This window comes from Patiria miniata, unplaced genomic scaffold (genome assembly GCF_015706575.1).
Source record: "Patiria miniata isolate m_02_andy unplaced genomic scaffold, ASM1570657v1 HiC_scaffold_1, whole genome shotgun sequence".
In the NCBI taxonomy this organism is placed as follows: Eukaryota; Metazoa; Echinodermata; class Asteroidea; order Valvatida; family Asterinidae; genus Patiria; species Patiria miniata.
This window is the reverse complement of record NW_024037047.1, coordinates 30,802,924-30,820,043: the sequence shown is the minus strand read 5'-3', so window position 1 is coordinate 30,820,043 and position 17,120 is coordinate 30,802,924. Positions and strand designations below refer to the sequence as shown.

Sequence of the window (17,120 nt, the reverse complement as noted above, 5' to 3'; positions counted from 1 at the left end):
AGACCTCAAATAAATGAAATTTGAAGTCCACTTGAGATTTCTACTGTCCGGCCGCCATGCTTGTCCATTTCTTGGAATTCGAACAACGCATGCGCGTGACGTATTTCCACCACTGACTCTGCTCCACGAGCAGGGTCTGTGGTGGCTGACCCGGGTGAGTCCCGAGAATGACGTCAGAGCTAATCAAACGGCACGAGACTGACCTGGGTGAGCTAAACGAACGCACCCTCAGTGTGGTAAGACAGACTACACGTAAATTGTACAGACCATTCCAAGAATGCAATCACTACATACATGTACATGGAGGCCCCATTCAAAGGCAAAAGCATTGTGCCAGGTTTACTCGGTGTCCCCAAAAAAGTTGGGCAAGCTGATATCCTTTCATTTCTCAAAAACTACTGAACAATGAGCATTTCATCTTGATGGGGCATATTAATTATACTCTTGTGTGTAATAAGTAAAAAATGCCATGGAAATCCCTTCATGCAAACCAGAGATCTAACAGATTGTAAAAGGCTATGGGTTTTCACCCATTCGAATGGGATTTACACAGTTAGTGATATCAGCGCATTGGATTGTCATGGGCCTTTTCACTCTGATGTAAATTAAGTTAACTGTGTAGATCCCATCGCATTGGAATGGTTGAAAACCCATAGCCTTTTATGATCTGTTAGATCTCTGGTTTGCATGAACGGATTTCCATGGCATTTTTTACTTATTACACACAAGAGTATAATTAATATGCTCCATCATGATGAAATACTCATGTTGAGTAGTTTTTGAGAAATTAAAGGATATCTGCTTGCACAGCTTTTTGGGGAACACCCTGTAGTACAAGGCACTTTGTCAATGAACAGGCCTTAATCAGTATATAGTGATATCATATTCAGAATGGTCAAGACAAGACAACCAAAAAACCAACGTAAAGTCAAGCAATGTGTCCATATTTGATGGTTTGATTCTGAATGCACAGAATGAGAGGTGGAAAATAAAGAGACAAAAAGGGGCTAATAGCGCCCTCAAGAGTTTACTTGATTGCCTGAATCAGGTAAGCGTGGTAAGTAAGACTATGACCAGGATGCCTATCAGTACTCCAATACAAGCGATGATGATTATCAATTTCTGCAGAAGCAAAAGGAAAACAGGAGCAAAATTGGGGGACAAGATGACAACAGTGTTTCAACTTGGGCTACAAATGAATCATTACCATGAATGAAAAACAAAATATCAATTAAATGTCCAAACACTTTGCAATATTTATGTTGGGTAACAAGTAGACATTAACTGTTTTGTAAGGGTAGCAGCTTGGCACATGATTGCATTCTTTGTCTTGCGTTCGTTTACGGTGTAAATCAAGGACACACACGTGCAACATCATCGGTGAACCGAGGATGGGAACCAAATCGAGGACGGCCTCGATTAGAAAACGTGTACAAAACCAATGAGAGCTGTTGCAAAAAAGTACAAACAAAGGAAAAGGGAAGAGGAACAAAAGGAAATCCTTGATTTACACCATAAACAAACGTGCGTGTACATTCATGTGTGTTAGTATCAGCTTAGACAGCGCCCCTGTGTGGTTGATAAAAATGCGCAAAATCCACCACGCAATACGTGTAACATACATACATACATGGCCCCCAAATGTTCCAAACATTCAGTGTGCAAGACCAAATTTGGATTTTGTTTGCTGCATTCATGCTAAATGGCATGCGTGAGGTATACAGCGCACTTGCTTAACAAACAACAGAATGGTCGAAACGGTAGGGTTTTTTTTTACACGATACCACATTAGAGGCCATTAGATGCTACATGGGGCCAATTTCACGGCGCTGCTTAGCACAAAAATTTGCTTAGCACAAAAAAAGTCTAGCTTGTAAAAGCAGATTACCAGCCATTGTGGTTTTCATGCTAAGCAAACAACAGTGAATACTAATCACGAGCAATATATATACATCACGTGGAGTTTTGGCTGGTAACCTGCTTTAAGCCAGACTTTTTTTGTGCTGAGCAAAGTTTTGTGCTGAGCAGCGCCGTGAAATTGGCCACTGGAATTGACAAAGTTTTGTGTTCATAGGTCCATAGTTCAAATTAAGACAAAATATGCTGTTCTTTTAGTCTGGTTCCCTGAGCCTACTTCAGACAAAACAAAGGGAATAGACGTAAGGGAATAGTCAGGCCAGGGAACCATTTTTTGTTTTAAATTGTTGAAAACAGGAAACAAAATCTGAAAGAAAAACAGCGTCTAACATTTATAATATTCAAACAGAAAAGATATTACATATGCCAAATAAAAGGGGAAAAATCAAATTTAAAAATTAACTGAACATACATCTAAGTATTAAAATGATGCAGTCAACAGCAGTTTGGTACAGTACTTTATTTTATTTCAGAGAAATATGGTTCCACCAATTATTCTACAGACTTTGGGAAATAACCAAGCAAATTTGCCGATAGCCTCAATCTACTTTCTACATAACAAGAAGATTTAAATAAGATACCATTAAAGACTCTTCAGGGTTTTTATTTCTTTCTTTTTTGCTAGTCTACATGTAAACAGTGAGGAATACTCCAATATACAAATAGTATACAACATTTAAATATTGATTTAATGTGTATTTGTATATGCACTGCAAAGATAGAGTGTAGTATTGTACTCTTTTTATATAAGGAATATAAGCAGCTGCAAACTGTGGTTTCTTTGACTGAGTTGTCCTGAAATGTGGAAAATGAAAAGTGATAGGGTCTGAATATCAATCAGTGTTGTAGTACTCGTACTCAGTACTCGAGTAATACTCAAGTACTTTTGTTTTTAGAGTACTCGTACTCGAGTGTCAAAGTGCTAATACTAAAAATGACGGTACTCATACTCAATACTCAGGCAGCTAAGTACTCGTACTCGACTTTGTTTTTTTTAGAGTACTCGTACTCGAATGTCAAAGTACTAATACTCAAAATGACGGTACACATACTCAATACTCAGGCAGCTAAGTACTCGTACTCGACTTTGTTTTTTTTTTAGAGTACTCGTACTCGTACTCGAATGTCAAAGTACTAATACTCAAAATGACGGTACTCGTACTCAGGCAGCAAAGTACTCGTACTCGACATTTCGAAATCGTACTCGATCATCAAAGTACTCGTACTCGAATAGCAGTACTCGAACAAAAAGTGGTAAAGCTTGACTTAGCACGGCCTTATTTTATCGATATTTCCAGTTTGAAATAGTTGATTGGCTTGCTGAGGAATCAAAGTTTCCTGATTTTCCTCTGTGCACGTCCGGACAAACACATTCAACAGCTAGCCGTGAGTGGGTCTGCATATCGGTCTGACTGGGCCTGGGCCAATTACGCACTATGAACCATTTTCCCTATGGCCGTATTAGGAAATTGAAGAAGTCATACTCGGAAGAACTCGTACTCGTACTTGATGTACAAGTACTCGTACTCGGAGACCTGTCCTTGTACTCGGAAGTACAAATACTCGTACTCGGTAACCTAAGTACTCGTACTTGTACTCGGTAACCTAAGTACTCGTACTTGTACTCGGTAACCTAAGTACTCGTACTTGTACTCGGTAACCTAAGTACTCGTACTTGTACTCGGTAACCTAAGTACTCGTACTTGTACTCGGTAACCTAAGTACTCGGCAGTACTCGGTACTTGCAAAAAAGTACTCAACTACAACATTGGTATCAATCCCAGAAGAATACTTCTCAAAGGAAAGGTTATCAGGCCACCGCCTTTTTTTTTTTTGGTTCTTCACTTTTTGACAAAGGAAAGTATTGTTTTTAACAAAACAGTTTGGAATCGGGAAGAATGTTAATGAATTGTCAACAGAACAAACAGTTCACAGTTTTTCTATTTTTGTCGGAGATAAAAAATAAAAAAATATCCAAAAATTTTCTAAGATTCGGTTTTCAATTCTAAAACTCTGATTTGTTGATCAAAACCAGAGTTTTAAAGTTTATCATTAAACCTTTTCTTTTTCTGATTTTTATTTAAATTTTTTTCTAGAGGGGACTGGTCGCTGATGATAAAAATTAAACAGCCCCCTCCGTTGTCCAGATTTAGACAACAAAAATGACAAGAATGTTTTAAGGGAGGACAGGCAATGAAAACACTTACAATTTAAGCATTCACAATACCTCCATTGGAAAAGTGTCTTTTAGTAATTCCTACCTGATATTTTATCATTTCATGCGACCAACAAACTTGGGAGAAATTCTAAGACAAAAAAGTGAAGGAACTATTGGAACTTTGTTCTTTGTTACAACTGTTTTTTACACATTGTACCTCAACATCTCAAACACTGTTACACTTGAGCCTATAATGAATCAGATTAAAACTACAGCTGAAAAATTTCAAACTTAATGGCGCTGACACCTAGTATGTAAAAAGGTTGAATGTATATATATAAATATCAATGATTACAGAGTTGTATTGACAATAAACGCTTATAATATGTACAGTTATTTTTATGTCTTCAATCACTCTTCATGCAACCATACTGGGATAGAAATCTCATTAAAAAAAAAAATTCAAATGGTATCTGGAATGAATGGATTACGGTAACCTTTTCCTAACATTATAAAATATCTTTTTCTTTTTTTGGTTTTTCCCTTCTTTTTTTTTGCCTGCTTTCCTTCCAACCAAAATGAAGAGGACTAATTGAGTGAACATCCAACATGTGATTGAATGAATGAGTTGTGGCCACAGCGTGGCAAGGAAACTGCCCCAATTCTCACTGATGAACGATACACTTGACAAGTTTCAAGTCTGGATGATTCCAAGTATGACCCGGCATTAATTACTGTAACCTTTCTGTAACACTGTAAAATATCTCCTTTTTTTTTTTTGGGTTTTTACCTCCTTGAGTGTTGAACATCAGACAATTGATTGAATGAATGAGTTATGGCCACAGCGTGGCAACGAAACTGCCCCAATTTTCACTGATGAACGATACACTTGACAAGTTTCAAGTTCCGGCCTTAACTACATGTATGTCTCTTCTATGGAAGTTAATGGAACAGCGTTGCTTTTGCCCATGATTTTGCCCAAAGAAACACTTATTGCCATTAGGCAGTACCAGTTAGGGTTAGGGTTAGGGTGCGGTAGTTACCCTTCCTACTTCAAGTAAGTAATTGTGTAAAAGTCAGTAGACCTGTGCATTCTTGAAATCTTATCTCAGGTGTTCCAACTTTGGTGTTTTTTTTGACGAGGGAAACTTATGTTTCAAAACATCCATTTCAAATGGTGTGTTTTTTTATACTATGGTATCGGATTGTGACACTTCATTAGTTCAGAACTGTTCCTATGATATATAAATATATGTCCCCTGAGTGGACTGAGTGGAGTACTTGCCCCATGTAAACAGGGTACAGTACATCTCCTAGGGGCTATTGAGAACTATGGAATACCAAAACAATTGTTGTCTGTACATGTATTGTGATATAGTCCACTGGTTTTGCACACCTTCAGGGGAATGGGCTCACTTAGCTTTGCCATAAGTCAGGTACAATACGCCAGTTCGGTATTCCAAAATAGTCTGGTGCACAGCAAGATTCGACGATTTTCTTTCGGGATATCCGCTGCAGATAAATGCAAACAAGGCTATGGGGGACGTGGTAACCAAATGTACATTCTGTGAAATTTTTTGTGCAATTGAGAAGAGTAGAACTTTTTGTTTGCATAAAAGTTTGGACACACAAGACACATGAAAACACTTCACTGTCCAAACGATTGTTTTTGTTGCAAAAATGTTACTTCAGAACACGATGATCTCTTCAACTTTGCTGGTACCCAGCTATGCTTTTGCACGCATAGATGGAACTTTCATCCTGAAAGAAAAATTGGCAAATCTTGATGTGCACATGAACAGTTGGATACCGTACTCGCTTATTCATATGAAAATATGACAACAGACATTTGTTTTCAATTTTAATTATGCCCTAATGGTTATTGATTTGGTACAATAACAATTACCCAATATTCTCAATGTAATTTTTAAGAAAGTTGTGGGAAGGCAGAAATATTGGGTAATAAAGAAGGGTCACTGTATGTATGTTCACCCACTGGGAATGAAACTCGAGTGGAAAATAGAACAGGAGACCGCTTGAAAACAGTACATGTGCTCTACCAACTGAGCTATCGAGCTCCATAGTTGGCAGTCTCCAAATTTGTCAATCTTTGATCTGTGGTACATTTGATAACTTCAAATATCAAATCTGCCAAGGAGCTGGCGTAATACTTTTTTCATTCAAGCCAATCATAAAAGTAAAAATAAGATACATTTAAGAAAAAAGTTAGAGTCATACAGGGAGTTTGAACTTTCTTTCTTTCAAATCCATATTTGATCTTCGATTGTGTAAAACTGTCTGTTGCTTCATGATGAGCACAGACATCAAATCGGAGCTAACTCCTGAACTCAGGGAATTTCAAGAAAGTGCACTCGATCCCGCTGAGTGAAACTGTTCAAAACTGCTTACACTTGTTCCATTCTACCTAAGCAGCCAATAAAAAAAAATGTGGTTGGTACATGCACACATCACATCCTTAGGACATATCCTTATCTCATAAATACAGTCACCTCTTGCTTTTAACATGACATTTACGCTCAGTTTTTTTTTTTAATGGGGACCAAAAACTTTGCCCCAAATTGCATAAAATGACAATAAATGTTTAAGTCTCTTTTCTACACGAGAGTACACGTTTTCGGCTAAAGAGTAAAATTTACAATGTCTTTAACTTGACTACAAAGTTAATTAGATTACACTTATAATGTGTAAGTTACATTAACAAACACGGAATGTTCGTCAATTTCTTGCTACTTTTACTTTTTTTTTCTCCAAATGTATTTATGCCTATACTTATTTCAAAATCCACTTTGACTTAAACTGTTGAAACTATCTACTAGTCATACAGAACTAAAAGCCAAATAAATGGACAAAATACAAGCAATTCTCTAATATAGCAGAGAATCAAACATTAAAAATTATGCGAATATATATATATTTATGTAAAAAATTTCAAAGCAACTTTGTACCATTAAAAAAAACCCACAGGAGTCAATAAATATCTGACATCTAACCAAACCTGGAACTAAAGCAAAATCTATAACCACAGACCACAATTTCTTCTTAAAATCCTGAAAGAATCGACGAGAAAAACGCTACAAATTGGGAGCCTCACACACAGAGAATGATATTCAATGAATATACATGTATGTATAGCTATTTCCTTATATAATTTTTTAAATATTCATAATGTAGTCTAGTTTGTATTTCTAAATACCGTAGTTTGACTTTACATATTTTCTCTTTTTTTAAAGCAGCCTTTGTATATTTTCCTTCAATAATTCTGCCTTGTTTTACGGGGCACTCCAGAATGCATCCAGCAAAAGTGGCCATGCATATCCTCTATGTACGTATTTGCCATTGCGAAAAATGTCCCATTTACACGTACTTGGAAAGTTACAAAATAAATGGAGACGAAATCGATTTAAACACTAATTCCTCTAATGCTTAAAGGCTGGGCACCCTCAATTTTTATTTGCCATTTTTTGTTCAATATACAAAAGTGTGGATAAGTTGGTTTAAATCTGACAAAACATCAAGATATATTCAGTATTAAATGTTGGCGTAGTATGTGGATATTGCCCCCTCCCCCCTAAAAAAACAACAAACAAAACAAGGTAGACGCCCAGAACATCTAACGTAAATAGTTCAGATACACATTACAGTGGAATGCATCTAAAGTCCACTTTCCGCATCCACAAGCAAAATCCCAACAGCCTTTTCCCTGCACAACAGCCTAAAACACTCCTTCCCGTCGCCTCTAACCTTAAAAAAATTCAAGAGTCTATGTATTCACAGTTTTACATACCAGTCTATGTATTGAAAAGGTCAACTGGAAACTGACATATAGTGTCAGAGATTACATTTTTATTTTTACACAATATCTACTAATGTCAGAGTTATTCTTTCTATATCCCTTTCGTTTGTTAACTGTACTGCACCTCAATATTGCAAGCCTGATTTTTGTTTTTCTCTGTAAAGTTCGTGTCATCCTCAAAATACACATCTATACCAGTTCTAAGAATCTCATTCTAAAGACTTTGCGGCAACCACCACAGGAGGAAAATACACAACCGTTTGTTTTGGTCGGATTGTTCCCTCCATGCCGTCCTGAACACACAGCGACGGTGTGAACAGCTGAATGGAATGGTGAAGGTGACAACTTGGCCCAGACAAGATAGATTAATTTTGGTTTAGAAGAGGTGGTTAGATGGAGAAGTGCGCCCTCGTGTGGTAGGAAGTGATATCACGATGGAGCCACCGAGGAGATAATGACTATGACTATCACCGTCAGCAGGACCCCGCAGCACACCATGATACAGATCTTTTTCTGCAGGGGTTGTTTGTTGTCAAGGGATGCAGGATATAGCAAGCAAGATGGAAGGGGGTGGAGCACAATGACAGGAGGGTGTGGCATATTTTTAGAGTGGGGTTGAATAAGGAAGAGGCGGGGTTAGAGAGGGAAGGTGGGGTCAAATAGGGAAGAGGTGGGGTTAAATAGGGAAGGATTTGAATTGGGAAGAGGTTGTGTTAAACAGGGAAGGAAGGGTTTGAAGAGAGAAGAGGCGGGGTTAGAGAGGGAAGGGTGGGGTCAAATAGGGAAGAGGTGGGGTTAAATAGGGAAGGATTTGAATTGGGAAGAGGTTGTGTTAAACAGGGAAGGAAGGGTTTGAAGAGAGAAGAGGCGGGGTCAAATAGGGAAGGGTGGGATCAAATAGGGAAGGGGAGGGGTTTAAGTAGGGAAGGATGGGTTTGAATAAGGAAGGGGTAGGGTAAAATAGGGAAGGATGGGTTTGAATAAGGAAGGGGTGGGGTTAAATAGGGAAGGATGGGTTTGAATAAGGAAGAGGTGGGGTTAAATATGGAAGGATGGGTTTGAATAAGGTAGGGGTGGGGTTAAATAGGGAAGGATGGGTTTGAATAAGGTAGGGGTGGGGTTAAATAGGGAAGGATGGGTTTGAATAAGGTAGGGGTGGGGTTAAATAGGGAAGGATGGGTTTGAATAAGGAAGGGGTAGGGTAAAATAGGGAAGGATGGGTTTGAATAAGGTAGGGGTGGGGTTAAATAGGGAAGGATGGGTTTGAATAAGGAAGAGGTGGGGTTAAATATGGAAGGATGGGTTTGAATAAGGTAGGGGTGGGGTTAAATAGGGAAGGATGGGTTTGAATAAGGAAGAGGTGGAGTTAAATAGGGAAGGATAGGTTTGAATAAGGAAGAGGATGGGTTAAATAGGGAAGGATGGGTTTGAATAGGGAAGAGGCGGAGTTAAACAGGGAAGGAGGGGTTTGAATAGGGAAGAGGATGGGTTAAATAGGGAAGGATGGGTTTGAATAAGGAAGAGGCGGAGTTAAACAGGGAAGGAGGGGTTTGAATGGGGAAGAGGCGGAGTTAAACAGGGAAGGAGAAGTTTGAATAGGGAAGAGGCGGAATTAAACAGGAAAGGAGGGGTTTGAATAGGGAAGAGACAGGGTAACGTGCAATTGAAAAGGGAGATAATAATACGCAATGAAAGGGAAATGGTAACAGGAATGGGGGCATACACAGGGTCAGGTTAGAAAATGGAATGGATATGGCAAGAAATGGGTGATACATGCAGATGGCAAACATGTAAATCAGAGAGGGTGTGACATGGGAATTTGAAGCGGTAAGGTGAAAATAGTCAGTGCAGCAAGAAGGGAAGGGCGTGACAAAAAAGGAGAACATTAAGGAAGAGCGTGGTATGGTTGAGGAATGGCGGACACAAAAAGGAAAGTAATGGTAGAATGACGAATGCCAAAGCAATGAAGTCAAAGCAAATGAATTTGACGCAAATTCAATAATGGAACGCCAAAAATACCAAACCAAACATCAAACACACAAAACACACCATGAGAGGGCAGAATGAAAGAGCAATGGGTGGGAGGAGATGGGAAAAAAAGAAAATAAAAAGAGTACCTGTTAGAGCCACCTTTCAATGAGATGAAAATGCAAGCATGGTCAGTATTTGTGGTAAATGCTGGTGGGGAGTGTATTAATTAAAAACTATTCAGAGTGGGCAATTTTTTTTGGAACCGAGCTCGATTTTTCAAGAGCTGTTAAGCAAAAGAATACGTTTGTGTCCGAATTACTTGACTATGGCTTGAAATTACACACGTCTATGGCAGCGGCTGCAGCCACTTCCCACAGACTTGTGTGTCATTTCAAGCCATAGCCATTACTTGGCTTTGGCTTGAAACTACACACGTATCTATGCTAGCAGCTGATGACGCCACTTCCCAAAGACTCGTGTGTCATTTTAAGCCATAGCCATTACTTGGCTATGGCTTGAAATTACACACGTCTATGGTAGCGGCTGCAGCCACTTCCCACAGACTCATGTGTCATTTCAAGCCATAGCCAATACTTGGCTATGGCTTGAATTTACACACGTGTCTATGGTAGCGGCTACAGCCACTTCCCATAGAATGGTGTGTAATTTCAAGCCGTAGCCATTACTTGGCTATGGCTTGAATTTACACACGTGTCTATGGTAGTGGCTCCAGCCACTTCCCATAGACTTGTGTGTAATTTCAAGCCGTAGCCATTACTTGGCTGTGGCTGGATATTACACACTTGGCTATGGTAGTGGCTACAGCCAATTCCCATAGACATGTGTGTAATTTCAAGCCGTAGTCAAGTAATTCGGCGCAGCCTAACAAGCACTATGAATGGCATGACATTTTGGCTGGCAGCCCATCTTTGCTTAACAAAAATTGTCTGCGCTTAGCAATGTGCTTATCAGCTCCATTATAAGCTCTGTGCTCAAGGGAACCTTGGAAATATTGCTGTGTAATAAAAGTACCACTTCTTTTTTGACAAACCACTCAAATGTCAGTGTGACAACATCACCAATTCCAATTAGATACACACGTATCTATGCTAGCAGCTGATGACGCCACTTCCCAAAGACTCGTGTGTCATTTTAAGCCATAGCCATTACTTGGCTATGGCTTGAAATTACACACGTCTATGGTAGCGGCTGCAGCCACTTCCCACAGACTCATGTGTCATTTCAAGCCATAGCCAATACTTGGCTATGGCTTGAATTTACACACGTGTCTATGGTAGCGGCTACAGCCACTTCCCATAGAATGGTGTGTAATTTCAAGCCGTAGCCATTACTTGGCTATGGCTTGAATTTACACACGTGTCTATGGTAGTGGCTCCAGCCACTTCCCATAGACTTGTGTGTAATTTCAAGCCGTAGCCATTACTTGGCTGTGGCTGGATATTACACACTTGGCTATGGTAGTGGCTACAGCCAATTCCCATAGACATATGTGTAATTTCAAGCCGTAGTCAAGTAATTCGGCGCAGCCTAACAAGCACTATGAATGGCATGACATTTTGGCTGGCAGCCCATCTTTGCTTAACAAAAATTGTCTGCGCTTAGCAATGTGCTTATCAGCTCCATTATAAGCTCTGTGCTCAAGGGAACCTTGGAAATATTGCTGTGTAATAAAAGTACCACTTCTTTTTTGACAAACCACTCAAATGTCAGTGTGACAACATCACCAATTCCAATTGATTATTCAAATTGGTTCCTAAGGCCAACAACTCAAACTCAGCTGTAGTGGCTCCGAGTCACTTTTTTAACATTTAGATTCTAAATGTCAAATTCATGATTATGAGTGGATGATTTTATTTTTCTGCAGACAGAGTCAATACATTCTCCAGCCGGCATATCAAAATAGGGTAAGCAATCAATTATTTAAATGTGCTTTCAAACTACAGCAGCCGATTTCACGAACCTTTATGCAATGGCGCATTTCCGCTTGCGCCACAATTTATTGCGTAAGCTACCCAATATTTCACGCTGCGCAATGTTTCACTTATGACATATTTCACGAAAGTCTCATAGTGTTTAAGTCCACGACTTGCGCAATACATTATGGCGTACCTTGCGCAATCATTTTAGGTGGCGTACCAGCTAGCGACTGAAAATTACCTATGCAAGTAAATTGTAATCACCATGGAGCCTGTCATTGCACAACTGATAAATGTCGAAACAAGACACTCACAGATTCTTGTTTGATAAACTGCTATTTTACTCTTGACAGAATTTTTAGAGTTGCCGCAAGATTCCGAAGAAAGTCGGACAAAGTAATTTTCACAATGGCGGGCTGAGGTGATTCAACGACTGTTTCGTGAACAAACAAATTCATACACAAACGGCCATCATAAATGCTGTTCTTATCCTCGTCCAAGATGTTTAGATTATTTAAAACGTTGTGCAGCTACGCCAAGTTTCGTTAAAACGATTGGAAATTTATTACGCAGCTGCTCAACAAAATTGTTGCGTAAGTATTATGCATAGCAAGCTACACATTTTTTTCGTGATATCAGCTGCAGTTGTTTTAGTTGAGTTAACCCTTTTGCAGCATGGACAGTGCATACCATGTACCGGAACATGTACCAGTATGGTCTTATGCGGGCCCTAAATTTTCTCCTTCGCCAGCAAGTTTCAGAAGAAAACTTTCCCACAAACATGACAAAGCGGTGATCAAATGCCCAGGAAAGACAAGCTTAATGCCCAATAAATGATAGGGTTAATAGCAAATCTGGACAGCAATTTTTACAGGATAAAAACAAAGAAGAGCCGAGCACATTAGCCATGACAGATGACCATGATGCCATGGATATGGTTATGATGATAAATGAGTCATCGATTAATGGTTATTGGTTGTTAATATCAAAGCCAATGGTGTTCCATTGCAAGAAATCTGTTATGCATTTGGTGACAATTCTAAAGTCCAGGTCATCTACTGGAAAAGTATAAATAACATTGTAGTGTTTACAAAAAATGGTCGTTAATTCAGCTTACACTTAGCTCCAATGGAAAAACATTGGCCCTTTAAGCTACCTCTGTTCAGACGCATGTGGGTCATTCTTTAAATTTAAGGACCAAATTGTGAAATGTTCCTTGTTCTGTTACCTTGGTACCGGTACATTGTAATTTGCCATTCAAGTTTCATTAGGAATGACTCCAAACAAAGTATTTGTTACCAGTAGATTTCGTAATCACTCTTAAAGGGAATACATACAACATTTGCTTTTGCTGTAATTTTCAGAAATGGATGGATTTCTAACTTGTTTGAAGTTTTGTGTTCATGGATGCTGGAAAAAGCTGGAAAAACAATGTTCCTGTTCCCTAACCGCAGTTATGATGAAACGGGCAAATTTATAGGCGTCTGGGAATTGTAAGGTCAGGGAACCAGTCTAGCTGGCTTGTACCCGTTCATAGGTGTGTAATCGATTGCAAACAAACTGTGGACTAACTAAATATGGTAAATTGGCGGCAGTACACATATTTGTAAAAGCCGGGGCCAACCAGCATTGGACATTGATACAAAAATACCACTTTTCTTGAAAATAACAGCACACCAGGTGCCATGATTTCACAGCATGCTTTAGACTGTCATTCGTTAACAGTCCAGTAAGGTATTTCATAATAATTTGGTACTTTTTTTAGTTGATGTTTACAAATGTTGTATATTCCCTTTAAGTAGTGCTTCAGAAGTATAAAATCACAGATGTCAGATGTAACAGGGACAGGAAAAAAGAAGACCCCAAATTTCATAGAATGACCCATGAAACAACTTCAATAAATAAAAACATACATTAGTAGGATGAAATCAAAGTGCTGGGTTATCATGACGTACCGTACCGTACTGAATACAAATGTACATTTTCACCACTGCACCACTTTGCACCACACACACACAAAACACTAAACTCACCAGAAATATAACGATTACACTCTTCATCCAATTTGTCTCAGTTAATAATATACAGGGTTCAATCACCCCTTCCTAAATCACTGCATTTTAAAAAGTTCTTTGGGAATTCACTGCAGGTTAAGATTCATCCAATCAAGTATGTAGACCATGTTTGTTGGCATGGAGTTCATCACGATATTTTTGTTTATGTGCCTGTTGTATTTATTTTTCAAGATTATGACTTATTCAATCTTTGACAAAGAAATGATATAGACAATGAATGGGCCAACAGATTTGGGAGAGTCTTCTCTGGCCCAGAAGTTTAACAAAAAAATAGTAGGACTAGGTTCACATCATTTTCAGCAGATAGGGTACCCAAAAAAGTTATTAACAAACAAAAGACATGTACACAAAATAGCAGTATGATGCAAAAACGGCATGCATAAACAACATATACATTATACATCAAAGATGATACCAATACAGCTGTTTCCTGAAATGGAATGTTAATGTCAGTCTGAAGCATGTTTCTTGCATGAAAACTGAGTTGAGCTAATGCAGATTGATGGTTTGGGAGAACTATTCCTCTTCGGAACAAAATTTAGGTAAATATCTTGTCAAGGGTATTGTGCAAATAGTAAGTGCTTTGCAGCAATTTGGCACCAAAGACAGAACATATGCAAATGGTTTTAAGTGTTGAAAATTTAAAAATCCTTAATTGTAACAGAGACAAGTTTCCTTGGATATACTCATGCCCAGGGCAAGAACTGCTGGCCACACTGCACTCAACACTGTATCATCGTTGTCTTAGATTCTGAGATGGAGGTTATCCAAGCTGACTTTTGAGTTGTTCCCTGTTGTCGATGGAAGCTCTGCAAATTGATGTCTTACTGCAGCATCGTGGAAAAAAACACCACAGCTCCACCCAATTCACCCTGCTTTTGCTCCGTGGATCTTCCCACTATATTGGCAGCATTGCTACCATTATCAGTAGCTCCAGTTGCCGTATTTAGCCATCTGTATTAACCTAACATCACTGGTGTCTCTATTGCTGTATGAAGGAACTGGCTAGTGTGTGGTGTACATGTACATGGTCAAACCAAACTTGTGTACATGTAATACAAAACTAATTATCACACTTTTGGCCTGAATGATGTAAACATTGATACTGTGTGTCAATACAATACGCACAAGATATCACCACCAAAATAAAGAAGTCACAAATGCACCAAACAACTAAAAATTAAACGTAAAAGGAAATGTATTTAATGTAAAATATGATATTACAAATTCATCCACAATGCTAACATCAAAATGTAAATGTACAACACAGTGAAACCACCAATACAAATTAAACAACAATTGTCACATGTAAGAAAAAAATATAGAAACACGTTCACTGGGATGAAGACAGCAGGTAGGTCTGGTACCCAGAAGACAATCACAGAATCAAATTAGATGTTGATGGTGTTAAACTGCTGTATGAGTCCAACACACGGCATATCTATTGGCACACTGCACATTGAAAGCCCATTTGCGACACTAAATGCTGCAGTTTGTAACTCGTAACAATCAGTCCATCAAAATGGGTCTTAACTTGCTGAATAACGGCTACCAATGAAAACCGGTTATTCAACAAGATTTACCCGCTCGGCAAAACTGAGGTTACTCTGGACAGTCAAATACAATGCACATCACGACTGACGTGCATTGTACGTGACCCAAGTTGAAAGGAATATTCATATCGACTCATGTTGATGGCTATATATATTACCACACATCCAAATGCTAAATGCCTGCAGTGCAAATCTACACACACAGGTTTATTACCCAAAAACAGATATCAGAATAAAATATTAGAGTAAAATTGATTGCTTTTAACATGTTCAAAGAAAAGAGAATGGTTGGATTGCTTACCCGCCTAGCTTTACTCTGATACTTGACAGCTTTCTTGGTGTCCATCTTGGCTGTTTCTACATAGTCCACTGATTGTTCTACGTTGTACTCAATCCTGTCGATCATTTCTCCCTGAGGAAATTGGGAATAAGCACTGATATGTAAAAACAAAAACTTTCATCTCACCAATGACGGTGATGTCACCAATTTCACTGCCTATTCAATCCTATTCAATGCTTAAAGGTACAGTCCATCATTTGTAAATCTAAAGAAGGGTGCTGAACAACTAACCTGATGAAGTTTCAGCTCAGCTTCAGCTGTATATTTCGAGAAAAAGCAACATTCTAGGGTCTCAATTTCAAATCAAAGTTGCTGAATCATGTTTTGAATTGGGCCTGAATTCAGCGTCCGAGACACGTTCTCACTGAGCCGATTGTAGCTACGCGATGTTGCGCACCGATCCGACGAATTAAAGCAACCGCAAAAGCAAAAGCACTCTGTACATACATGTATGCAAGTTGGGTCATAACCATAGGGCTGTATTAAACTACTACAGCACTTACTCGCTGTACAAAGTGAAGCCTGCTGGGCACATGCATGCTTGTGCACAAGCCTATGGAAAACTTGAAATTTAGTACGGCTATTTGCATATCTGCATTTGTATTCTATACAAGCGTGTTATCGAAGACAATACGCCCAAAGCTGAAAAGTACAACCAGTACATGAGCGTTTCATTTTGCTCTGCGTAAACTTACGCAAACGCAAACATTTAACGCATATGCACTACAGATGATTTTTCCCACAATGTTTTTTTTAACCATCATAAGCCCTGTATACTCATAGAAATGTTGCACTTGCGTGTTGCATTTAGAGCACGTTATCCGAAATTCATTCCATCTGATTTCATTATGTTCTATAACCACGCACATGAATTCAGTATGCCTGTGCTCAGGACGGCTTCAAAGTATCTCCGTGGGAGAATGAGGAGTTAGTGCTCTAATAACTTAATATACCTCTATGGCCACAACTTGGTCAGTCAAGCATTCCCCTTTTTCTAACCAAAGATACACAAAATTTACAAAAAAACGAAACCCAAATGTCGGGACCATTGTTTTAGTGAAGTTCTGCATGTAGCACTTTCAAAATCTAGGATATGAAAGTCCAATTCATAAGCTTCCTTTTAGTACAAGTATCATTCAAACACCCATGTACTTTTCAAGTTACGGAATTTTAAACACAACCGCCGTTTTAAGGTTCTGTCCACGGATCACAAAAAACTTGAGTGTTCTTTCAGCAAAACGAAAACAACTCACATACGGATGTGTGTGAATTGTTTTCGTTTTGCTGAAATAACGCACACCTCTTTTTAGTGATCCTTGGACAGAACTTTAAAATGGTAGTTGTGTTTAAAACTC

The 17,120-nt window shown here is 38.8% G+C and overlaps 1 protein-coding gene across 6 annotated transcripts in view; it reads right to left on the bottom strand.

The window, feature by feature from the left end:
• The window catches only part of LOC119728691 (syntaxin-like), a 79,970-nt gene that overhangs the window by 11,586 nt on the left and 51,264 nt on the right, over nucleotides 1-17,120 (bottom strand). For 3 of the 6 annotated variants that reach the window (XM_038201056.1, XM_038201019.1, XM_038201029.1), the window contains one exon: nucleotides 15,727-15,837. In XM_038201056.1, coding sequence (XP_038056984.1) covers nucleotides 15,727-15,837 — 111 coding nt within the window. Of the gene's footprint in view, nucleotides 1-1,031; nucleotides 1,123-3,759; nucleotides 8,403-15,726; nucleotides 15,838-17,120 lie in introns of those variants that run through there. The other 3 variants (XM_038201033.1, XM_038201041.1, XM_038201049.1) reach the window with 2 other exon arrangements.